This window comes from Anopheles marshallii, chromosome 3 (genome assembly GCF_943734725.1).
Source record: "Anopheles marshallii chromosome 3, idAnoMarsDA_429_01, whole genome shotgun sequence".
NCBI classification, from domain to species: Eukaryota; Metazoa; Arthropoda; class Insecta; order Diptera; family Culicidae; genus Anopheles; species Anopheles marshallii.
The window spans coordinates 66,297,534-66,323,086 of record NC_071327.1 but is presented as its reverse complement, the minus strand read 5'-3'; the positions used below and the strand labels follow the sequence as shown (position 1 = coordinate 66,323,086).

General features: G+C 42.5%; 1 protein-coding gene across 1 annotated transcript in view; it reads left to right on the top strand.

Moving 5' to 3' along the window:
* Window positions 1–25,046, top strand: part of LOC128714937 (platelet binding protein GspB-like) — a 44,867-nt gene extending 19,821 nt beyond the window's left edge. Inside the window, exons 2-18 of the mRNA XM_053809820.1 lie at window positions 6,395–6,456; window positions 8,365–8,438; window positions 13,067–13,521; window positions 13,604–13,852; window positions 14,424–14,501; window positions 14,860–15,078; window positions 15,148–15,253; window positions 15,485–16,474; window positions 17,593–18,657; window positions 19,625–19,725; window positions 19,845–19,962; window positions 20,544–20,668; window positions 20,762–20,938; window positions 21,030–21,132; window positions 21,204–21,965; window positions 22,643–22,836; window positions 24,939–25,046. Of these exons, the coding sequence (XP_053665795.1) occupies window positions 6,395–6,456; window positions 8,365–8,438; window positions 13,067–13,521; window positions 13,604–13,852; window positions 14,424–14,501; window positions 14,860–15,078; window positions 15,148–15,253; window positions 15,485–16,474; window positions 17,593–18,657; window positions 19,625–19,725; window positions 19,845–19,962; window positions 20,544–20,668; window positions 20,762–20,938; window positions 21,030–21,132; window positions 21,204–21,965; window positions 22,643–22,836; window positions 24,939–25,046 (4,986 nt within the window). The remainder of the gene's footprint in view (window positions 1–6,394; window positions 6,457–8,364; window positions 8,439–13,066; window positions 13,522–13,603; window positions 13,853–14,423; window positions 14,502–14,859; window positions 15,079–15,147; window positions 15,254–15,484; window positions 16,475–17,592; window positions 18,658–19,624; window positions 19,726–19,844; window positions 19,963–20,543; window positions 20,669–20,761; window positions 20,939–21,029; window positions 21,133–21,203; window positions 21,966–22,642; window positions 22,837–24,938) is intronic.
* Window positions 25,047–25,553: the final 507 nt, after the last annotated feature.

The following is a 25,553-nucleotide window of genomic DNA, read 5'->3' as shown; positions in this document are numbered from 1 at the left end:
CTCCTCCTTGCCATGTACGCCGAGTGGCTGATGAAAAATTACCTTCTTCGAGATAGTAACAGCGGTAGTAGCTCGGTAGGGCTTTAGGTTCGTTTTGCTTTCACGCAAAACGATAGCGCATTCAAACGGGCCAGAAATATGCTAGCGAAAGGCCTGGCCCAGTTCCCACCTATTGAGGTTATGTGCTGCCCCAATGGCAGAAGGGAGGAATGCCACAGCGCTAACCTTCTTTCCGTCGGATGTCGACGTGTGAGTCGATGTGAGCAGAGGAGTGGAATTACAACCGTCCGGCCGTCTCAAGCAATGGGGTTTTGCTTCTTGGGGTGAAACAGAAAAAGGAAACTTGTTCCTGCCATATCTGACCTTCTCGTGGAACTCACCCCTCCAACCTCATCCCCCATTATCGGTGCATCGGGCCACTGTTCAATGCCCTCTCGCACGCGGAGGACTGTAACTCCGAAGAACCCCCTCGTACCCCGTATCAGTTGACTCTTTTGCCCTCCGGTGGTGTTTTTTTTTCTCTTCCTCGTACATTTCGACAGCAGAAAAGGTGCGGTGAACAGGTGAAAGGTGGCGCACCACCGATACGGAGGCGAAGCATTCGGCCGATAAGGCTCTAACCGAGCGCGAAAAAGGTGATAGACACCGCGAACCATCAGCACCGTTTGGAATGGTGCCTTTTTTTTAATGAGACGCCAAGGTCTTCACGGGGAAGGCTCCGCTCTTTTAGCGTCTTTCGGTCAACAAATTAAAATGGAGCAACCTGATAGAAGATACAAGTTGAACGACATGCAGCAAAAGAAAAAAAAACCGAACCGATACCACAAAATACACTCACCAGCCGCGTTTCAAACTTCCGACGCAAATATTGACGCAATTTATATCGTGCACGACGGTTCTGCTACCGCGTGGCGTCTCGATACACACTAAATGTTGTGTGCGGTTACAAACTACTTCGTTTTGGGGGGTTTTATTTTTATTTTACCTCAGTGCAAACATTTGCGCAACAACAGCCGCTCGATTTGCCCGGATCGGTAGACACTGCCTGAACGCCAATGTGCGTCCGGATCTGTCGGCCAGGAGGGTGAGAACATGGCAGGCACGAAGGTTTATGTACACAACAACACTTTTTTTTTCATAATGATTATCGCGTTAATTGTCCGCCCGGTATATTCGGATAAGGCTTTCGATAGTATTCTGCCCAACAAGTGTATTTCCACTCTATTGCTGTGGCGTGAGAATTCGTTCGGTAAAGATTGTTTGCCGTTAACATGTTGTTGCCGCAAGGTTTGGAAGCTACACGGTGAGGGAAAGAGAGAATGGTGAGATGCATGTTAATAGAGTACATGTTAACATTGCGATCAAATCAGATGGTTCTGGAATGATGCCGCAGTCGAATGGAGTCTCATTCATTTTCCGCGATTAGATTTTTCTTTGTTTTTGTAGGGATATGGGTAAGATGCTCCTTTTAGAATTGCAACTTGCAATGCAATCGTACAAGATCTACGACGAATTGTGTTTCTGGCTGTGATAGAAGCTAACAACGAAACATAACATTGAAAAGAATTTTTAAGTGTAAGTGTTAAAATGGCGTGTTAGGGCGGCCCGGTGACATTATGGTGGCGGCACCGGTCTTCACACGAACAAACCGGACCAAAATTCCATCCGGGGACTAATCTCCCGTACGCAGGACTGATTATCCAGCAATGGGTAAATAAAGTCACCAAAAGCCAGAAATGCTCTTGCACCAACCTCTTGAGGCTGTTGTGCCAATAAAGAAAATGTTATTAAATTGGTAAAGTTGATCTGTCAGGCTTCATGAAAAAGTCATCAACTTTCCGAAATAGAATATAAGCAATATATGATAATAGAAATGGATGATGTACAACTGATGAGCTCATACACTAAAAAGAATGTGGAAAACAGATGAAAAAAGTGTAAAATTCTAAGCAAATCGTCACACAACAACAATTCAACATAAAGGTAGAAAACATGATAATTTAAAATAAAGAGAGGCAATGAAATCTATTATTAAACTTATCATTATTAAGATCACTGTAGAAATTTATGTAAAATTATAATTGATATCATTATTAATTAATGGTATTTTATATTCGTATAACTTCTTAAAATTAACTAACCAGTGGTATTTTATATTCCTATCAAACATATCTAGAACCTTGAACGCGTATTTTTTTATGGCATCTTAGTGTGTTGATCATTTTGCTCCATATTCCCCTATTACAATATCTGCTCCATATAGTACAGGCTGTAGAACTGATTCATCGATTAGCAATCGACTAAGGAATTCTGTTAGAGAGAAAAAAGGAAATCCATCGCATTGTTATTAATACAAGCCAAACGTCTTCTTTGTAACACTCAGAGTAATTATTTTATTCCGGTTTATTTCGTTGCTATTTTGGCGTTTGTTGTGTTGCCGGTATATTACACTCAAATGTCATATGTTTTATTCAGTTCCACTTGTCCCAGATACCATTAAACGCTACCCAGACCAGCATCCGGTTAGTCACGTTTTATTGCACACAATACGCAGCGAAATTTTATTGCACGCCAAAACTCACCCCGAACTTTTCACGCCTTATCAACGCTTGGGAACTTGTTTCTGTGGATGCTTTACTTTTTTCCAACTTTCTACTAAAAGCCTTTTTTTTATTGAAGTTTTACTATTGTATGTATGCAAACTATGTATTGTGCTTTGTAAGCATGTTGAAAGAGTTTCGTTCGTTTCGCTGTATTTTTGTTTTATAAACTTGAATGTGAAAGGAATAATTTCATCCGCACAGATGTTCAATATTTCTTGATGGTTTCACATTTTCCTCTAATTTATTTCCCAATCCGTGCTCGTGTTGATCGTAAACATAAACTGTAGCGCTGCGTTTGTGCGCCCGCGTGCTGCAAACGAAAAGTAAAATACACAAAGTCGGGTTTCTTTGAGGTACTTTACATTTTTTCCCATTTTTTTCCATTACGCGTGAATTATGCATATCGGTGTTAGACGCACGTGGTGTGTGCCCGGGCCTGGTCGATGGCCACAGACTATGCACATCCTGTCGCCCGATGGCATAACGCACGCAAACGCATATGCACGGACGGAGTGTGGCCACCAGCCAGCCCGCAACACCTTTATTTACTCCCGTTTCCATTGGCTGGAAAGGTGTCAATGACATTCCCTGGGCTTGGCGGGCTACAGCCCGCTGGAGTGACGAAGTGGCATGCCCAAGGCCTATATTTGAGCAGCTTTTCCGTCCGCCTTTCCTTGCTGCAACCCGCGGGCCGCGTCCACTTCGCTCTTTCTTTCCCTATTGTGCTGCTGCACTGTGCAGGTTTTGTTTGTTTATCAGACCGTTCCTAAACTGGAGCCGGAAAAAACGGGAACCGTGTGATGAAGGAAGGAAGGAAAATAAATGATAAACTAAAAATGTAACCGCCCAAAGAGCCAGGGTAAGATGCCGTAATGAAGAGGCACTGGTAAAGATGAAGAAATCGCCTTCTCGGTGCTGCGAGTTCTTTTCGCTTGACGGAAGGAGTTTCCGGCCAACGATCACCAATGCAGGGAAATATCGTGAAAAATATGCTTCTTCTCATTGCTGCATTCGCGTTATAGTCATCGTCCATGTTGGAATGGATCGTTGCTTTTCGAAATTAAATGCAAATAATATTGCTCTGTCTTGGTTCGTACGAAGGGCTTGGTTAGAAATTGGTTGGTAAATACATAAAGCATCATAGAGCATTGTTGAAAGTGTGAAAGCTATTATAAGGTAGCTGTTCGGACATTTATTCGGTGGAGTAAATTTAATTATATTTAATGATACATTCAGCTACTGTTTAATCAATTAAGTCATGTACTTCAACTTCAACTTAAAGAAATAAGTTTTATCGTTTTTATTAGACTTTCTATCAGCCCTTTTATTGCATTGATATTTTTTGTTAAGTTGTCAGCCAAAAATTTATCCTAAAACTCAGTCCCCTTTCCAGTTATTTGTCTGTTTACTCCTATAGATAATGTATAAAACTAAACTTCATAGACCCAAACATCTTGAACGTCATAACGCCAGAACGCTTTGTTTCTTTAAAAAGCAATGTTTGAAGAATTCATTTTAATGTTCACATAATAGATTTTTCCAACATCACACAACGCATTATCTTTCCGGGAGCATCTGCAACATCAGCTCCAGATCTGAAGTAGACATCTTGTTTTTGCTCCATTATGTTTTTTTCCACCCCTTAAACTTTCCTAAATCTATCTAATTATCATAAAGATCGTTGTTCGCATATTGCACCAGCGTAGAGAAACACCCCTTTTTTCCCCAGATTAGATGCATTTCCTCTCACAAAACAGCATTTAAAGACGAATTTCCTTTCCAACAAACGACCAGCTGCTTCCTTTCCTTCCCTGGCCTTTTCAACCCCATCCGCGGGGGCCATCCGGAGTGTATGCGATATTCCGCTCACACTACTTTGCTCTTAATCGACATAACCATTTCTCACTTCACTTTTTCCCGGCCCGCTGGCATAAAGCTGGCGCGGGTGGTAGTGAATGGGTTCGGTTATGCAAGAGGGAATCGGGAGAGGCGGAATACGGAGCTCAAATCCAGCACACCAGTTTGTTTACATTATCTGGACGCGTTTTAGTTTTCACTCGCAACGCATTCAGTCGAACCACAGTCGAAATCGGTAAGCTCTAGCCGGTTTGTTGCTCTATTTGTCGACCGTTCCGCGCAGATGGTTTGCGCTGCGTGCGTGTGATTGAAGGGATGAACCCAACGCGGGGAAGAAATATTTGAGAAAGGCATCTTCCCGGGGTTTTTTTTTCCTTCCTTTCTTCGTGTCCGGGTGGGTGGGTTTGTTGCATTGTCCAGTGAGAAATCCCTTGAAAACCCCACAACAAAACACCATGTACGTTGCCATTAACTTGCCCTTACTCAAACACTCATCTGTTGAACCGGACCCCGATTGCGTTTCGAAGCGAAAGGGCTCATTTTCTTTTTGTACAGCTTTAAAAAACGAGGCAAAAAATAACGAAATCCAAACGAAATCTCAAACGTTATGAAATCGAGCATCTTTTTTTTACGCTCCCTCGATGCTTCCTCGCCGTGTGCATTGTTTTCCCAATGTGAAAATTTTCCCTTTTTCCTGTGATTTTTTAATCGCCCATCAACCGCTCTTTACATCTATTTCGTAACGCATCATCCGCAACATCATTATTCGTTCGTAATCGAATCATTCCCCGTTTGATTGCATATGCAGAGGCTTATTTGGAGGAAAATTTACAGCAGACAGTAGTTTATGGAAAATTGGTGCTGAGAGTTTCAGTTTTTCCGAGGAATGGAGTGTGCACTGCGCGCGCAATTCGTTTTTCTTTCGTCAATTATTGGGATTTAATGCGGCTTCCTTCCTTCCAGGTGGTAAAAGGAAAATTCGGAAAATCATTGCTTTCAACGCTAATACGCTGTCTAATTGAGTCATTCAGCTTGCCTCTTCACAATGTAATGCTAGGCTCTGTTCAATTGCAGTCATAATGTTCCACTCCATTATTCTACCGCGTTGCGGTGCATTAGACCTCTCGACTAAAATGGTGCGAGATTTATATACACACGGGTCGGTGGTGGTGGTTGACAACGACGGCGGTTTGATGAGATCTCACTCAATGCCTATATGCGAACTGACATTTCAACAAGTTATGAGCTCAGCCGAACGACGCTCATTGCCGGTGCGGTAGTGAATAAATCTTTTCATTCAGAAATCATTGCAATTTCATGTCGGAATGTTTCGGCGGATGAATAACATTACTGCCAGGGCGCGGGTTAATACCTTGAGTGATGGGACACCCACCGGGAGAACCTGCTCGCTGCTTGTGCCCCCTCGATGATACTGTAGGAATAGGCTACACAGACACACAAAACAGGCCCTGCTGCAGCCTTTTCGTACTTCGCTGTGCGCGACTTCTTCTGCCTGGTCGTAATAACAAGCACCGCTTTGTGCATTTATGATGCGAATGCAATGTACCGGGACAGTAAAAAAAAGGGGACTTATGAATTCATCATCAGAGCGCGTGTGTACTTTGTTGTCCCGTTGGGAGAAGCGTTACTGTGTTGGGTCGTCCAAATCAAAAGAACATTTGAAGGAGAAAAATAAAACACGACTTCGACGACTATGTTAGAGTACAGTTTGGGCATAGAAATGTTGTTTTCTCTGCCAACATACCATCAAAAGGCAAATCAACATTATTTTTAAAACAAGAGGGTTAGAAGCACAAATGCATGCTATTTAGGAGGGACGCCAGATAATAAAAGAAAATGTGCATAAAGGATGTCTTTTCGTAATGAAACTCTTCCACCACTCATACCATCTTCAATTTCTGTTCCCATTTCAGAACTCGAGCCCACTGTGGGAAGACTTCATTGCCAAAGCAACAAAGCTACATGCGTGTCTGAGGTACGTACTCATCTGTTTCTCATTTAAATAATCATTCTTTTGGAATAAAATCCATGACATCTTCATAAGACCTTTTTGGATTGAAATACTACTAAAATTTATCACTGATGCACTGGCACGAGCTTACGTCGAAATCATTTTTTGATGTAGTTCAAAAATGGTAATACTTACTTCGGTATGTACAACTAATTTGAACCATACTTTACGACGCTTCGTTTGATCGATAGCTGGCCGACGAAGAATATTGTTCAAGTGACATAGTTTACATGGGAAGAAGGAAAATCAACAACAACACAACATCGCGAAAGAAAGGAGGCAACGGGCAGCATTCAACATTCTTAACAAATTCGCGCGCGGTTCAATTTCCGAAGCGGATTGTTTCGGGTTTTATGTAACGCATTATGTAACGCTTTAACGGAGCACGGCACAGCAAACCGACGACAAAAAGACCCACAGACCCGTAGCACTTTGTTACCATGGGTATATTCCTTCTGATTAAGATAATGGATAGTATTTGATGTTTTTGTTTCGCGTTTTGAGTTAATTGTCCGTGGTGCCGCCGTTTTCATCGTTTGGGGGCAGGTTTTTGCTTCTGGCTGAAGCCGGTCATTATTTATGTTTTTGATAGTCGATCTTGTGTTTGTGTTCCCATCGCTTAATTTGATTAAAACCTTTGTACACGATCGTTGACAGGGGCGTTTTGTTTTGGTGCTCCTTCTTCGGTTTTTTGTGTGTGTGATATAATTAAGTAAATGAGGCCATTACGGAATCTATTGAATTTTGGTTGCAAATTAGAATTGGCAAAGGATGTTTTCTTTACATAATTAATTCTAAAGAATGTGAAAATCGAGCTCGATTGATCTTAAATGCTCAAAGCTCCATAAACAATTCCAAATTATTGTCCAAACAACTGCAATGTATTATTTTTACTATTTTAGTTATACTAACCTCGCATTACAGAAAATGTTATATTTTTGTGTCAAAGAATCTATACAAACAACCTGTTAATTATTAAACAACAGAATATTAAGAAAAGAAATACATCAATTCAGACATAATTTAGCATTTTCTGCGTACGGTGGGATCAATTATAAATTGTGTATTGTGAGCTGCAGGCGTCCTTCGGATTTGTAATGTGTCTAGTAGTAAAATGTTGGACAGAACTTCACTTGGTTTTTATCGTTAAATTTTCTAGTGAACATTAAATAAAAATTTTCTTTAAAAATGGGAAAATGTTAAATAAAGAAATTTGCTGTAATGATCATATTGTGGGCTCTTTTACACCTTTGTGTGTCCCAAAATAAAATCGTATATTAAATTAAAGTTCACATCGCAATTATGTTTCAACCAGTCGGATGAAACTTTGTTAGACACTAAACAAATTAAAACGGGAAAGGAATAAATAAGTGTTATTATTCCATGCCGTAACTCGCCTGCCAAATGATGACATAAAAAAAAAGTGAATTGTCTGCGACAATTTTGAAGTGACAATGTGTCGATTGGTCACTTTAGTTGAATCTTCCTTATTTTTTTTTAAGTCCCTCTTAGCGCGACATCCAACCGCGCGAAATAATTGAACCGGACTTTTCTCTTTCCCCTTTCAATTTTCCCAGCCCAATGATGCAGTTTTGTGCACGCCAATTTCCCATTTTCATTCCATCGTAACCAATTTTGCCAACTCGCTGTCCTACTTTTCATCCGTTGCTGGGTGGGTAATTTTTTTCCCCCACCCCCCTTCGTTCCGACTAGCTAAAGTGACGGTGTTTTCAAGGCGGTCATAAATTTAGCATAATTTAGCTTTCAAATGTGTATTTTTCTGTTTCCTTTTTTGCTTTATTTTGTTATTTACCATTCGTCCTTTTTTTTTCTCATTTTCACTCACTTTTCTTGTTACCGTTTCATTTTCAGGGCTGCAATTCAAGCGTTGGCGGCCTATTTGGATGCATTCCAAAAAATTGCCGATGCCGCCACCAACTCTCGAGGTAAGTGTGACCCAGGTTCACGGTGACCCGGTACTCGGTTGCTCGTGATTGGCCTGCGGGATACAACAGCAAAAAAAAAAAACGGGGAACGAGATGTAGTACGGAAGCATATGCAAAAGTTTGTAGCTGTGGCCAATAGTAAAATATTTACCTCTAGAGTGTTCTATTGAAATTGAAAAATTCAACCGGAATCAAGTTGTCCAAATACTTGAAGAATTATGCATTATTTGGTCACTTCATCTAAAAAGCGTAAAAATGAATAATCGCATTCATTTCATTGCATTGTAATCGGTTATTTAATTTGAATTACTGCTTTACCAATAGCTTTTGCTTTTATAGAACTCTTTGTTTTGCAATGTTGCTTTCATTTGCGATTGCGTTCAACACACTTTAACCTCGACGAGATAAGCTCCCATTATCTACATTTAACGTCGACCAGTTTTAATTGGCCTCACTGCATAGTACGGTGGTATTTCAAAAGATTAATCACGTCTAAATTGGACGTGAATTTTATAACTAATTGCAATGTACGGCTCGTCTAATTGAAGCTAATAAGTAGCGAATGAATTATGCGATGTTTTAAATTTTTATACCAAAATCAAAATTCCACTGTTGACTTTTAGTGATGATTGGGCAAGAACGAAGGTTCGACTAACTTCTCTCATTGGCTTTAAAATGCGTAGCCACTGCGACTGCATTGCGGATCAATAGCATGTGCTGTGGTGTGTTCTTCCGACGGTATCACCTTCTCCATCCGTGTTGGTGTCCTCCTTTTGGCACACATAAACTTGCCCAAAAAAAAAAACATAAACCAACCGTACTCGCTGGCCAGCCAAATACAACAGCAGAAGCGAATCAGCTCGTATAACTTTAACGACTTACGAGCGAGCTCGACACCACAACAACTGCAACAGAAGTCGAATCGTGAAGCAACGGGAGCATGGGAAACCTCGACACCGGTTTTAAAAACCCGCGGACAGTGTTTGAGAGTAGCATAAATCTAGAACTCTAGTACTGGTCCCCCCAAACAACAACAACGCCACGCACACACACACACACACACTGACCGTTGTTTATTTGTTCCAATCATTTTAGTAGTCGTTTTTTTTTTCGCTCATTCTCAATGTTTTTCATTGGGCATGTGTGTTAGTTTTCACGCTTCCCGCTCGGCCTGACATACTGCATGCATGCATGCATATGGCTATGTTGCGACTCCGCGGGTGTACTGCCAACTATTGCTGGTGGTCGCCACCACCGGTTTGGGGGGGGGGCAGAAAGTGGCCAACCGAAACGATGGTTTCGCGGATGAACAAGTGATATTTTTAGATGTACGAAGTCAGTCCCGAGAACCAGCGACAACATATGTTGCCTGTCCCTTTTTTCGAGCGGCGGCTGGTGTGGGGGGAGAGCAAAAGAAACAAACAAGTGTTCTACGTAAACCACATAAGTGAGTGTATGCGTACGTATGGGCGGCGCGGGCATGGTCAACCTCAGTGTAAAGTCAACATTTATCGATTCCAAAAATATATTAGCTATCCTAAAGCAAATATAATCAGCGCTACAGCGACTTGGGATCGAATTGTGGGGTAGCGGATGCATGCGTTTTAGTCATCTGTTCACAGGTGTAAACCACATCAACCGCGTTAATGACAGTTGACAAGTGTTGCATTATTAAGCAACATTATTCGTTGTTGAATATTGTTCTATCTCTTCGTACTCTAGGCAAAAATCTCAAACAAAACGTTTGGTTTAATGTTGCTTTACATGTTCTAAGCAATATTTCTCTTGTGTCATTCTCATGACGTGGCCAGCCCACCAAAACATGGCAAGTTAAGTGCTCAGTCTCAGTCATACCAAAGGATTCCATGTCGCATGTACTGCTCACTTGGTCCTTCTTGCGCTACAAAGCGTGTATATGTTCTGGTATCATGTTCTGGTTAGGTTCGTCTTATTTTTTAATATTTTAAGGAAAAAATCGAACCAGTCGAATCGAAAAATCGAATCCACTCCAAAGAAAAAAGTGCTTATGTTGTCAATTTGTAACTTGTGTGACAAATAAATCATGGAATGGTTGCCCCACAACTTAAACCCCTCGTAAGCTTCCGTGTTAAATAACTCGTGGGCATGCTCTGATGAAGATAAACCATATTGCGTGCATAATTATTAAAGAAAAAACAATCACCATAAACCGTCCTTTCAAACACAAAAAAACGAAAAAAAAAACAAATCTATTCATACAAAACATAACTTCAAACGCAAATTACTGCTTACCGGATGAATGCCCGCTTAACAGTGATGAAAAAAGGAAAAAGATACGGTCCGTTCACTCGTACTTCCTACTAACAGTTCCATTTCGCCATAAACGAACCCACCGTAGAGCAGCTGGCCCAGACCTACTAATCAACCTAGCGCTCATTTTCCACGCAACATTCGCGTGTGCTCCTCTAAACCCCTCCTGCCGGCATGTTTGGGGAGTTTTTATTTACGTGAGCAACATCAACAACAACAAAGCAACAAACAGCTGGTGGATTCGCGTAAAAATGGTACACAAAACTAAGCTCCTATCGTGATTTTGAGGTGCAAAACAAAAGTACAAACTCTAAACAGTGTTGCGTGTATGTGGTCGGCACACGCGTAGTAAACAGTGGTCAATAACAAAGAAAAGAGAGAAAATAAACTTTAAGAAATAAAAAAAAAATGGACAGCCACTCCACTAATTATGAGAGTCGCACACCCCCACGTGTGTGGCGCCGTTAAGCAGCCGGTTAATTGAAGCGCCATTCGGGGCCTTGTACCGCATGCATGCCGCAAACCGATCAATCAATTGACCGATTGCTGCCTTCACCGATGACGCTGACCGACTGACTGACTGTGTGGAGTGACCGTTCATGTACCGTTTTGCTTAACCGTTTCATGTTTGCAAGTAGAAAGTACGTTCCACCTTCAACAACACGGCCCACGAGCGGGCAAAAATCAGCGGTTCGGCTTCACCGTAGACCATCTTTTACCCCGCCCGATTGGAAGGGATGATGCATCGTCAGCGAACGAAAGGGAGCACTGCTTAAAAACAATCACCTTTTGTACTTGTTTTAGGGGCGCATCTTGAACGGCAACATGCTCTTGACCAAGCATAAGGTTGCGAGTGAACGGTTTGCAGCATGCTGTAGAATGAGTTTTTTTTTTCCTCCTTCTTCAGGGTGCAGGAGAGAAGGTTAATTATTGAAGTGTACGTACTTTACTGCTTTTAGCAGCTGTGTGAAACAGCTCACGCAATCGGGGCCCGACACTGTCCGATGAGGCAACAAATTTCAGGGAAACGGTACGATTTAAACTGGTGCAGTCATAAACGTTGGTTTAACTGCTTGCTGGCCGGCTAAGTTATTGATCCAGTTGCAAAGAAACGGAGCTTACTTTCGAAAATTTCTAAAGTGAGCAGGACATCCGCGTGTCGCGCGACTCCGTCGGGCAAGAATTTAAATCACAATCAACTAATCTGCATAACGATGCGTATATTGGGAAGACAACGCGATGGTCCGACAGGCAGCTGACCCATATCTGCACGAGTTGAACCATCGTCGAGCATGAATGGCGTCTGATTTGTTTTGGTTGAAACGAGATGAGGTTTAAATCGCCTAGAAATAAAAGCTAAAATTAAATCTAATAACCTTAATCACAATGCAAGAAACGAGATTCCAATGCTCTTGAGAAGCAACTTTCAGCAGTAATCTCAGCGAACAATTCCTATCAATTCATGTGCAAATGAGTGGAGGACCGGACGCCACACGATCACTAAGTAATGGTCAACCGAACACATACCATTTGCGGAGCGCAACAACAATAATCATATTCAGAACGGAAGGAGCAAGTATTCCAATTTGTCAATAAGGCACTTGCCTTATCGCCTTAACCACACACCATGCCATGGCTGTGGCTGTATGGGTTTGTGTTGATTGCATCCAGTGGTTCCGGTTCCCAATCGTGCACTGGGCTGCAGCAGATGCTTCACAACTGTCTGGTAGCTGGCGTTGGGACAAAAATGGGGAAAAATTTAACGATCTTCAACGCACTCGCTGTTCCGTTAGCTTTATGACGCCACTGTTTGGAAGGAAGTAGGTTGATAGAGTGTAATAGAACGCCGATTAGATGCGACTGGGGTTTGATAAGGAAGGTTGAATGGGTGGTTTGATTGGGTCTCTATAGCCATCTACAGTAGGGACAGAGTGCCGACGAGGAAGCTTCAACACACAAGTCATTCGATTGTTCGTCTTGAATGACAAATTTGGAAATGGAGGATATCCGTTCCGTATGATTGGGTGTGGTGACTACACGATCATCGTAACCCACGTCTAGGTGCTTCAACGGGGGTGGTAATTATCACGTACTAATTAACCGCGACGCCCTTTTCTAGATGGCGAGAACTTAGCTTCTTGTTGATATTTGTTGAGTTCCATTTTTAGTCACACATCTGACGTAATGGTTTTTTTTAATGCTCCACACGCTCCTCGACTGTGGCGTCTGGAACACATTGAGCAAATTTTACCACATTCTTACAATAAACGATCCACTACAATGTTTACAGCTATTAACAGACTTCTTGTCTATACTCCATTCCGTACAATCTCCCCTAGGAGCCACCAAAGAAATTGGAACGGCACTAACACGAGTCTGCCTTCGGCATAAGGCGGTCGAGAGCCGGATGAAAACCTTCACCACCGCCATCATGGATTGTCTGGTGGTGCCGCTGCAGGAGAAACTGGAAGACTGGAAGAAACAAGTGAACATTATCGATAAAGACCATGCCAAAGAATATAAGCGTTGCCGGGCGGAGCTGAAGAAGCGCTCGAGCGATACGCTCCGGCTGCAGAAGAAGGCAAAGAAGGGGGCCGCCGATAATCTGCATGTGCTGGTCGAGTCCTCGATGCTGGACGTGACGCAGAGGCGCTGTGAGCTGGAGGAGGTCGAGCGAAAGTCACTGCGGGCGATCATGGTCGAGGAGCGGCTCCGATACTGCACCTTCGTCAACATGCTGCAACCGGTGGTACACGAGGAGTGTGAGGTCATGTCCGAGCTCGGTCACCTACAGGTATGCGGTGGATCGTACCTAGCGTATGCCTTTCGCTAAGCCCATATTCTAATGTATCACTTTCTCTCTTGATCCATTGTAGGAAGCCATGCAGCTGATAGCGATCGTCACGAAGGATCCCGCCCAGCTCCCGCAAGCATCGGAGGAGTTGATCCTCGAGTCGAAGGCCAACATTAGCCTTTATCCGGATTCGCCCGGTGGTTCCAACTCGCAGGGTGGCTGCTCGAACTCGCTCGGTTCACGCAAAAGCTCCGTCTGTTCGATCAGCTCGATTAACAGTAGCAGCAGTGGATCCCCGGGCCATCATCAGTTCCAGCGATCGCTATCACAGGTAAACAGGCGTGGACAAGATAGAAATGCCACCAGTGCCACCAACTCGTGTTTTGTAGCTAAAAATGTTGCTTTTTCAGTGCATGTTTCCGTAGAATGCAACCTGCATCGTAAATGCAATTTAGATATTTACAATCGTCGTAAATAATGTATGAGAACTATAACTTAAGGCGTGGCGGATTATTGCAGTTGATTTAACAAATTTCTGAAAACTTTGTATAGCCTGCAACATGAGAAACTTATTTTATGACGCCAAACAAACACAAACGATATAAAACATTACTGTAAAATATCTAAATTTTCCTTAGTCTTCTTACAAATCGTTTTTTTTTCTCTCTTCGTCAATGTAAATCTGCCACGAATTAAGTCAGACCTAATGCCTAAATTAATGTATTGTATTTTTGTCTTCATGATTTGAATTTATTACCAGGCATTTTATTTTTTAATCGTAACACATTGTGTAAACTTTAATTTTGTATGTTAATTTAATAGGTTTCGTTATTTGTTTGTTTTTCTTTAATTTTTGTGTTTTTTTTCTTTTCCATCTTCTTTTCCTTTCCCTTTTGTTTTAGTACTCCCCGGCGATACGTTTGAAACCAGGCGAATCGAGCGATAGCGGCTTTTGCTCTTCACCAGCTTTAACTTCACAGGTTAAACACCTTTGTTCATTTTCTTTTAAATGTTGGAAAAAAAATGTTGCGATTTCTTGCATAGCAATAGTCATTCTTTAATGTCAAGATAAGTTAATGGCGCACACACACTCAGAAGCGGCAGTAGTTTAGCGTGCATTATTGTTGCATTAATTTTATTCGTTGTTGGTAAATTTAAGTGATAAGTGTATGTTTTTTTTGTGTACGCTTGTGTGACTGTGTAGCTAAAACAGTTTTGTGTTGATTGCGCTTGATGTTCGCATATTTCCATTTTCTCGATGGAAACCCTTAGTGTGATCATGTGGGAAACAAAACTGATAAGAAAAAACCCTCTTCCGTTTCTCCTCCCGACACACAGGCCTCCACCTTAGCTAGTCAATCACATGCGGTATCAACGTGGCCACCGCACACACAGGATGCAACGTCAACAGTCGACCGTCCGCACACAATTTCGTCCGCTTACGAAAAGGGTCATCAGCGACCTGCCCTCACGGTGTACACCTTTCAAAGTCCGGAAACAATCGCTGAGACGCAAAAATCACCAGCCAACGTGGCCTGCAGACCACCACTCCCAGTGGTATGTATTGTGACAACAGTGTACCAAAGTATCTAGCGGATTGATGAATATTCTTTTTGTCTTTTTTAGCGTTGTTCCTCACTGGAGAGACCACTCTCAACAACTTCCGTGAAAAATGCCAACCCTAACGTGCCGCGTCAGTGTCCATCTCCAATTCCAGCGCACATTACCAAAGGTATGATGGAATAGTTTAATTTTTTTTGTTGCCAAAGCAAGGCTCACCACTTAAGATGGTCTACTATTTTCGAGTGTGTGTGTCAGTTTTGCAGTTCATATTTTGAGTGTTATTTTCAATCTGTTTATTGTACTAATGGACCCTCGTTAGGCCTGTTGCTATAAGTGCTTCCCAAAAGATTCCGTCCCAAAGAATCTCCTACTAATAACACACGAAACGGACATTTTACAGAACACCCACAACTCCAGCCCACCTACGTCAATATGACGGAATTGGCTTCGATGGCTGCCTCTAAAACTACTAACAACAGCAACAATGTTAACAACAACAACCACCACCATACAGCAACCAGTGGCAACAATGGCGGCGCTAGTAGCAACACACCCAGTAATGTTCAGCAGACGGTGACATCGGCGTCGGTCACATCGGCAACGCTTCAGTCGCATTCCCACGTCCTGTACCAGCAGCAGCAACCGAATTCGCCCGTGCTCTCCTCGGCCTCTTCGTTGATATCGCCCGATTCGAATGCGACGAACGCAATCAGCTCACCGGACGTATCGGCGTGCAGTACGCAAACGCCCCAGAACACACCGCAGACGGGATCACCCGGTACACCCAACTACAGCAGTATCGGGGGTGCAATTAATCTAGGATTCCGCAGCACCACACCATCCTCTACGGGCGGCGGCACGACGGCCGTCACACCAAGCGAAAGTAATATTGACACTTCCTCCAACCACACGATCACGATCGATGACAACGAGGAGCATTTTAACACCAGCACCTCCGCGTCCGCAAACATAACATCTGCCACCATCAGCACTTCCGATACTACCACCATCACCACCACTACCACCGCAACTAGCTCTACTAACAAACCATCTCCTCCCCAATGTTCCACCGTCGGCACCGTCGCCTCCGCCGCCGCTAGCACGCCCAGCACCGCGGGCGGCGCTGGCACACCGACGAAAAGCGTACTCGATAAGGACAAAGATATACTCAAACGTACCGGTTCAGTTCTAGAGAAAACGTCGATGTTCGAGCAGCAGATCAACAACAACCAGCTGCACCAGCCGCCACCGCCCCAGCAGCAGCTTAGCGTACCGACATCACCTGCCGCCCTGTCGACGCGTCACAACGACCCGAACGCACTGTACGGACGACGGACGAACGAAGAAATCTACAAATCCGCCGGTCAATTGCTGCTGGATCGCGATGCAGGTAAGCGTGCAACGTTTCTTTCCCTGTACACCTTATCTTCCCCATACGACTTCTGTCTATCTTTGTATAAAAACTATCCACTAACGACTTATAGGACAAGTTTGGCAAACATTCCGTTGATTGCCATTCGCAACTCTTTCTAACTTGCCTTCTTCGTTGAGTGAGAGTTTATTAAGGTTTTTGACAAGAAATGCATGTTAAAAAGATAAATTATCGAGAAGTTCATCAAAAGGCACATTTATGCTAAAACAATTCAAGTAGAACATATATCCTGATTGCACTTGTGCATGACAAAATGCTTCATTTGTGAAAGATATATCAAATATAAGATAAAAAGAAGAATAAATAAGAAACATGCAAAAACCTAAATTAAAAAGTGCATGAAACACAAAAGTAAAGTGTAATAGTAGAAAGGCTCACAATCATTTAATTTGCTAAGCTATCAATTGTTTATAGTTTCATCATGTTAGCTGCACACTTGACACATTATGATCAATATATTCACTTTTCGCTGCTTCTACTTCACGCTTCCATCTTTTCTTCGCTTTTGTGTATCTGTTTTCTTCGTCTTCTTCATTTACTTTTGTATCGTTCTGTAATGCTTTAATGTTTTTGTTTGTTTACTTTTCTCGTTTTCTAATCCCCATGTAACACCCGCTCGTTTTCTGTTTGTTTGTCGTACGATGTTTACATGTTTGTGTTTTTGGTTTGTTATTTTATTTCTTTTTTTTTTCATTTTGTAACTTCTCTGTCTCTGTATGTACACGCTATGTTTATGTGCTCCTGCTCCTGCTCATTTACGTTATAATACACGCGCCCAATGCCCAAAAATGCACCAAAATTCACCAAAAAAAAAAAAAACGCTGTTTGCAACCCAACACCCACATATATAATGTGCATCGAAAACACACTGATTTTGGGTGCACCCACCCCCATATGCTGCTGCCCGGCTGCAAATGCTGCTAATGATTTCCGCTGGCAAAACGTGCCAAAACAAAAACTGCAACTACATGCACACACACGATATCGGGTTTTTGGTTGTTGATGTTGTTGTTGTGTTTGCGCGGTACGGTTGTTGTGTGTGCAAACGAAACGACCCGCAAAATCCTGCACCCTAGACTGCATCGACAAGCAAACGATCGAAGAACTAAACAATCTGATTGGTGAATTAGATCTCTTTCAACGAGAGCACGAAAGCGCCCTGCTAGCTCAGCAGCAGCACCATCCACACCATCCACAGCACGCACGGCACCGGTTTTCGAACGGTGTCGCTTCCGATGGGGGGACAACCGATACCGACACGATCTTAGCGAACGGCGTAAATAACAACCACGGTGGGAGTGGTTTGATGTCCCGCAACGAAGCTGGCATCCGTCACGGTGGCCTGCTGGATGCCGAGGACGGTCTGGAACAGCCCACCAGTACCGGCCGGTTACCGTCGTCGATTTCTTCCAGCAACAGCAATTTGGATGAATATCTAAGCAACCATCAGGCGGGTTCGGTCGACGAAACGAACGGTTCGATGACGAATCTCGCGGCAAAGTACAGTAACCACAGCATTGTGACGGATGGAAATGATTATCCAAGCGCAGGCCACTACCACCGGACGACGTACGCCCAACCACCACACGGACATTCAATGTCACTCGCGCTGGGCTCTTCCGCCGGTGGTTCCACCCAAGGGCTGGATGGTATTGCCACCGGGTTCGAGAATCCCTCGTTCATGATGGAGAACTACTACAGCCAGAACCGCAGCGAGGTGGTCGTGCTGCGGTGCAAAGACACTAGCCGTAATAGTCTGAACAATGCACCGGACGATCTGCTTACCGGCAGCGGGCTGATGCAGCTCAACGGTACACCGGTGGACAATGGGCACCAGCATCAGCAACAGCGATTAAGCTCGTTCCGTGTGACCACCTCGCGACCCGCCTCGCCCGCCTCCATGACGTCCTTCTTTGGCATTAGCTCCCGCTCGCCAACCCCATCCCTTTCGCTACCGGTCACGGCAAACTCCTCGCCGCAGCATCATGCCCACACCGGCAATAGTAACGGGGGCGGTGACGTGAATGACCCTCCGCTGGGGCCCAATCACGCCAGCTCTGGGCACGCCCCGGCCCCACCGTACGACGATCGTATCAATCGCAATAAACCCGCCATCACCCCGAGACCTGCATCGTTATCTGGTTTGTTTGTTTGTTTGTTTCACTTCATTTCACATTCCCGTTCGTTCCGTTTTGGTTATGTTTTTTTTTTTTGGTTCATGTATTATAATCCATCATACTTGCATCCTGAACCTGGCATTCTATCAACACACAATTCCTTCATGATCACCGTTCGTTCGGCATCTCATGCTCATTAACCTAGTTTATCTGGAAGCAGCTCACAGACGTACTTACTCTGAAACGGTACTGATAGTTGTGCCTATATATAGTTGTCCTTGTTTTTTTGTTATTAATTTGCAAAACAACAGTTTTAAATCCTTTTAAATTACATCTCTTTTGTAGTATTTGTTTTTATGTTCCAAATCGCATTTTCCACTCTGTTGAGACTGTATAATTTTAAACAGCTTTTCCTTGTTATGTTTCATATAAGTTTTGTGTTGTTCGTTGTGTCTGTTTCTTTGTCACTTCACCGGTTTGTTGTAGCCATGTTTGTTGTTTCAGCGTACAAATGCATCATAATTCACGGCCCACAAATCATTTCCCGTTCTCGGTGTTGCCTCCGTTTGCAATGCTATATTCTTTACTGTCGCTAATTTTGTTTGATTTAGTAGTGTTATTCACTGTCATGCTCATTCATGCATATTCCATACTGTCAGACATGCCCATAAGTTTAATAACAACATTCTGCATTAGAAAACCGAGTGTAATTTATCAACTTTTTCCATCTCCCTTAGCTGTAGCATCTAAATACTGTTCAACTGTTCTCCGTTTTGTCCATACGTTTAGATCGATCCTTTGAATAATCGCAAGTAAATTGCATTAAAAAATAAAAACAAACAAACAAATAAAGTAGGACACAATCCATTTGATTTGTATTTAATGTTGCAGCTACAATTTCACTGCTTGTCTGCGAGTGTGTTCTTTGGCCAGCGTATTAAAGTTCTTGCCTTTCTTTTTTCCCGCCCAATCTCCGATTGCATTGTTACAGGACCAACCCGGGTCACCCGACGTGCGTCGATTAATACCGTCAAACCACCACCGCCTGTGCGGCGCAGCTCAAGCGTAACGCCTAGTCCTAGCGTAGGAACTGTAGGTACAGTACGATCGGACGTTCGAGCCAGAAGTGACTCACGGTTTTCCGTTTTTTTTCTTTCTTTTTTTCTTCTTTTTCCTTTTTTGTTCGTGTATTTTGTTTTATTTTTCCACAGAATTCCACCACCACCACCACAAATCTTGCCCAGCAAAGCCTAGCTTACACCTCATCAGAAAGTTTACCACCACCACCTGCTTATCTGTTAGATTCGGCCGCCGGAAGTTCACCTAGTAGTGCGTTTCATCTTATCTTTGTTTTAATTTTACTCATTGCTGTCATCTGTAACAGAGCTTTGCATGTCGGAATCCAATGTCCTTGACATTTTGCTTTGAACTATTCCATTCTAAAAGCTCATTTGTTGGCAATTTCATCATATGTAGAACGACTTTCAACAGATTTTTATAAATGTTTGTTCTATAGTTTTTACATTGAACAACGGAAAAATAAATATTCATACATTAGCTGTTGACGATCGTCTTGCGTATGGTGATCTAGTTGAGGAGCTGTTAGAACGTAACATTTCACAGTAAGAAAAGCTCTGTACAGCTATAGAGTTCGTAGCACTGGCTCCTTTAGAGTCGTCGTATGTAGGACTTAATTTACATGCCTTCTTACTTTGCGCTGCATCATCAGTCGAATGCAGAATAGTTTCACTATCATTGCATGACTCTGCGATGCACCGGTGTAAACCGAAACTTCACGTTCAATTTCGTAATTCACAGTATTCGGTAGTAGTGCGCGCGTGTAAACTATGTTTGGAAAAACTACCCCAAAAAACACGTTGGTTTTGTTTCCTTTCTTACGGTTCGTTCAGTTTCAGGAAATGTTGCGGGCACGGTAAAGGCTCTGAATGAAATAAGGCACACCCCGGCCAGTCCGGGCGTGCTACGAAGGGCTCAACAGCAAAGCAATCCACCGTCCAACCAAGGATCACCTACGGTAATTTAAATGACTACTTCAATTGTGCTGCCAGAAACAATCGATCATCATTTTTAAATATCATTTTACGTTCATCCATTCATTCTTACCCAGCAATACACCAATCTGTACGGTACATTACCCTCCACCAAGCATGGTCACGATCATAGCAATGTCACAGCATCATCATCGTCTGCTGCGCCGACTACGCAGCAACCACACTATCCTTCATCTCAACTCCATCACCCCAGCACACCAAACTCATTCCATTCAACTGATAGTAACAAGCCGGTACTAATGATTTGATTTAACTGGTTTTGCTTTACTGCAGTTCAGACAGACTATTTATATCTATCGTTTGTTTCAATTGTTTGTTTGCTAGCTATCGAATCGATCTCCGAAAACGAATCTCCACCAACAAGGGGGAATATATGCACAACCGAAACAACTCTCGACTATGTCCAGCTTCCGTACCTCAAGCCCTGGTAAGAGACGAATATCTTGCGGAAATCGCCCATAATTTGCACTACTAACCTATTTATATTTTCTCTTGCAGGTCCCCAGAAGCCAAATAGTAGCTTCCTCGCACAATTAAATGCCAAGATAGCACCGAACAAACCATCACAATCACCGTCACCTGTGCCCTATCAACACCAGCAACAGCAGGCAAACAACTATGGTTACACGACCGCACCATCGGGTGGTAATGAGTTGATCTACCAACGATCTACCCCGGTTGATCCACGAGCATACAACAATAATCAACAACACCTGCAACAGCAGCAGCAACTACAGCAGCAACAATACTACCAATCACAGCAACAGCAACCTCCGCCGCATCCACCACGAGAGGGTAAACATTCAATCTATTCCGCCTCTAATCAAACCACTTCACAGCAACACTACCAGCAGCAACAGCAGCAGTACTATCAGAATCAGTATCCATCGCAGCAGCAGCAAACACACCAACAGCTGCAATATCAGCAGCAACAGCAATCCTCGCCATACTATTATCACCAGCAACAGCAGCAACAAGCGGCCCAGAAACAGTCACAGTACGGTCACGTGTTGCCGCCTACCGGGGCTGCCAGTAGTAGTAGTAGCAGTGGTGGTGGCGCTGGAAGTTCCAGTTACCCAACGCAAAACATTTACGTCTCGACGAATCCATTCGTCAGTTCCGTCCAAACGTCGGCTGGTGGTGGTGGTGGTGCTCCAGTCGGTAGTTATTCACCTTCGTCCTTTGGTAAAGGCACACGGCATCACGACGATGTGGTCAGTGGAGGTGGTGGTAGTGGCAGTAGTACCCCAAGCCGGACAAGTAATTTCCATCTCCCTATCTCTTTGTATCGTTCTTGTTCTGTTGCGATTTTTTCTTGTTTGATTGATGATTTATTTTCACCATTTGTTTCTTTTTCGTTTTGCTTTCGTTTGTTGTATTGTGCGCGAACGCTTACGCTTTATTTATACCGCCGTAACGTTCTGTATCCATTGCTTTCTGTTGCATTTGTCTTGTTTGCTTCAATATAATTTTTTTTATCAATTGTAAGGATTTGTTGCTACTTGCAGTTGATTTCTGTTTTGTTTTTTCTTTATTTTGGTGTGCCCATTTATGATTTATGTGTGTTTGTAGCTTGTTGCTCATCGGACGTCTTGTCGATCGATTAGAACACATGGAATTTCGATTTCTTCGGTCGATTTTTGCAGCACACGCGTAAGAGAATGCATAAAGCGTACAGCAGTTTTATAATTCATCGAATGTACTAAAAATACACGTACATAGTGTCATTTACTTTCAAATTTGAATGCTGCCATCCAACATGCCGACATGCAACGCGAATGCACCGATTGCTCGTTTGCTGTAGAATGTGCTAAACTGTTGGTCTTGTATTTGAGCTTTTTTCCACAACGTTGTATTTTAAACGCATGTACATCTTTACTGTTTCTAATGAAGGAATTGTTTCACTAATTGAGCTTTATCCAACTTTCCCGTTTTAGATCACCACAGCCGTAATAGTTCTGCAAACAATAATGGTGCCGCTGGCGGTGGACCTGCCTCATCCGGCGGGACGCACAATGTGCTGGCCAAAACTAGTGCCGGATTTCTAGAAAACCTAAACGCACGTCTCGCCGAACAGCGACTCTCGGGCAAAGCATTCGCCGTTCGTAATCTTATCAACAGTAAAGCTCTGGTAAGCGGTATAGCACGTATTGGCGAAGAATAAATATATTTGAGGAAAACATATGCAAAAGAACTACATCATATATTTCGTACAGTGCCACCACAGAACGTGTGTTTTGTGCGGTGTGCCCTCGGAATATCTGAACAGGGTTTTCCGCTCCCTTTCTTATCTATATTTTTTTCTTTTCTTATGTTTTTATTTTATTTCAAATCAAATACAAAACCATTGCAAACGCTAGCACGACAACGGCGAGCGCTACTATAGCCAACAGTTTCACTTTTAAGAAAAACATTGTGTATAAATGGAATCAAATAGGTGTGTTGTGGGTACGATCGAGATGTGTCCCGCGAGGTGAGGAAGTGTGACTGTGCAGATTTAGTTCACAGCATTGTTTTTTTTTTTCCTTCTAAATAATGTTGCCGCTCTGTAACGGCTGTGTGTCCGACACAATTTGTCAAACACATTTACTTTACGTTGTTACATTTTTACATTATGTTTCTCTCTAACGAAATAATTGGCACCGATATCATCGGTACTGTTTTGTTATGTTTTTTTTTATTTCACTTTAATATCTCGCCCATTTACCAACAGTGTCTTGTCGCACATAATGTATACGGATGTGTTGGCAAGATGCTGTCGTTGCTTTTTTTTACTTTCCGTCCGTTCCGAAAGGGACAGTGTATTTGTTCTGTTTTCGTTTCATCTTACTCAAACTAATCGACATGTTTGATTTTCTTCCATTCGATACTATTGTTTTATTTGTATAATTTTCCTGCGTGGTTTTTCTGGTTTTTGTGTCATTCACCATTGAAAATTAACGTCTGATTGTATCACACAATCAAATAAACCATTATTTATCTTGTCAACTCTAGTTTGCTGCCGTTAATTGAACTAAATAACAATTCAAAACTCACTAACATCACGATGCTATGTTTACATCTGTTAAACCTTTTTTTTGTAAACATTGTTCAACCAGTTGTCTAGGAACATAGAAACAAAACAAGCAATGAATGTAATTGTTATGTTTAGTATGCACACTGTATCAATGGTAGTCATATAGAGATGAAAAACAGCCAAATGTTGTATGTAAACACACAGAAACAAGCTTGTTCTCAGTACGTACTTTCACATAAACGCGTAAAGGTTAAAATTTTACTTACCTTTTCTACCTTGTCAAGCTTTGTTTGTATCCCTTTCTTTATATCCACCACACTTTAAATAAACGCGATCGCTTTTACAATTGTTTAGATATGGATGCAGAATCTACCGCAAGCCACGATTACACACACCGTTCGATATAACCAATTATAATCACCACGTAATATATGGTATCACTGGGTACGATTTATGGAACACTTTAAAAACTACCTTTGTAGTGCGTTGCAGAAGCTCTATTTTTGCATTGTTTGATATTATCTGAAACTTTAATCTGTCTTTATATTAATATTGCTAAATATTTGGAATGAGCAAAAACAGATCTCTGCTAAAGAATCAAAGTCAAAGAATCATAAGCAATATATATCATTTTTAGCCTTTGGTTTCCGTTTTTTGTTACCAATCTTCCATCGTTATGCCGGTTTCTAATTAGTGTTTTAATCGTTGTCATCGTAAATTAAAAAACCATTGCGATTTATCCTTCCAAAAATAGTGTATAAGTTTTTTCAATACTTAATATAGGAAAAAAGTCGCTTATGATTTCGATGGTCAGTCAATATGTAAATATCAATAAAATTAAATGATTCTCCACAAGAATCGCTTCAATGGTAGATTTTCAAGTAGTTCCATAGCGACTCTGGTCATACTCTGATACTTCTCACCTTTTTGGCTCGCTTTTAGCAATCAGCCCATTCTTCGGCCGCTGGTATATATTATCCACCGTTGCATATTTGCAGGCGAATGCATTTGTACTACCCTTGTTACTGTTTTTTACACCATTTTTACCACCTACTTTCAATCTCCTTCATATATTTGGCTAATGCTTCCTCTTGCTGCCGCGTTCAAATGTGCTTTAACGAACCACTTACAGAAACACTGACCAGTACGTTTTTTAACTAATTCGAATGGTTTTTTTTCCATTTTGTTTCCGTTCCGTTTTGTCATATCTTTTTCAGCCGGATCCCCGTGTCTGTCACGAATCGCTCATGGATCAAATCAAGCGTGGCGCAACGCTCAAACGCAATCGTACGATCAATGATCGTAGCGCACCGAAAATCCATTAGATTTCTGCCACGCATGCACGCTTTTCGTCCCGTCTGTTACGAAGGCACACTCAGCTCCGCTTTAGCCAACACCAGTAAAACCCACCTTAAGGATAAATGTATACAGATACGAGCGGCAGCCCGCCGCACCATTCTGTAAGCGCACCGAAATGTCTGAACCAATCGTTCCTCACATCGTTCCGGCAGTGCGTGTGAAGTAAGGAGAAAGGATTTTGGTTATGCAATAAGCACTCACTCGCTCTGTACGTAGCGAGATCCGAATGAAATGTAAAGTTAACCGTCACTAATGCGTATAAGAAGCTACTGAAATGAATGTAACCCAATAGGCTGAAGAAGATGCATATCGTCTAAGGCGAGATCGATTCGTCAAATAATATCTGTCCCCGTTGGAAGGGAAATGTACCTTTAAAAGAAGATTAAGGTATTTATGCTTGAGTTACTTGCTTGTTTCTGGTGGAATTCTTTTTTGAAAGGAATTTGATAAACAGAGGTAGTTTTTGTTGGAAC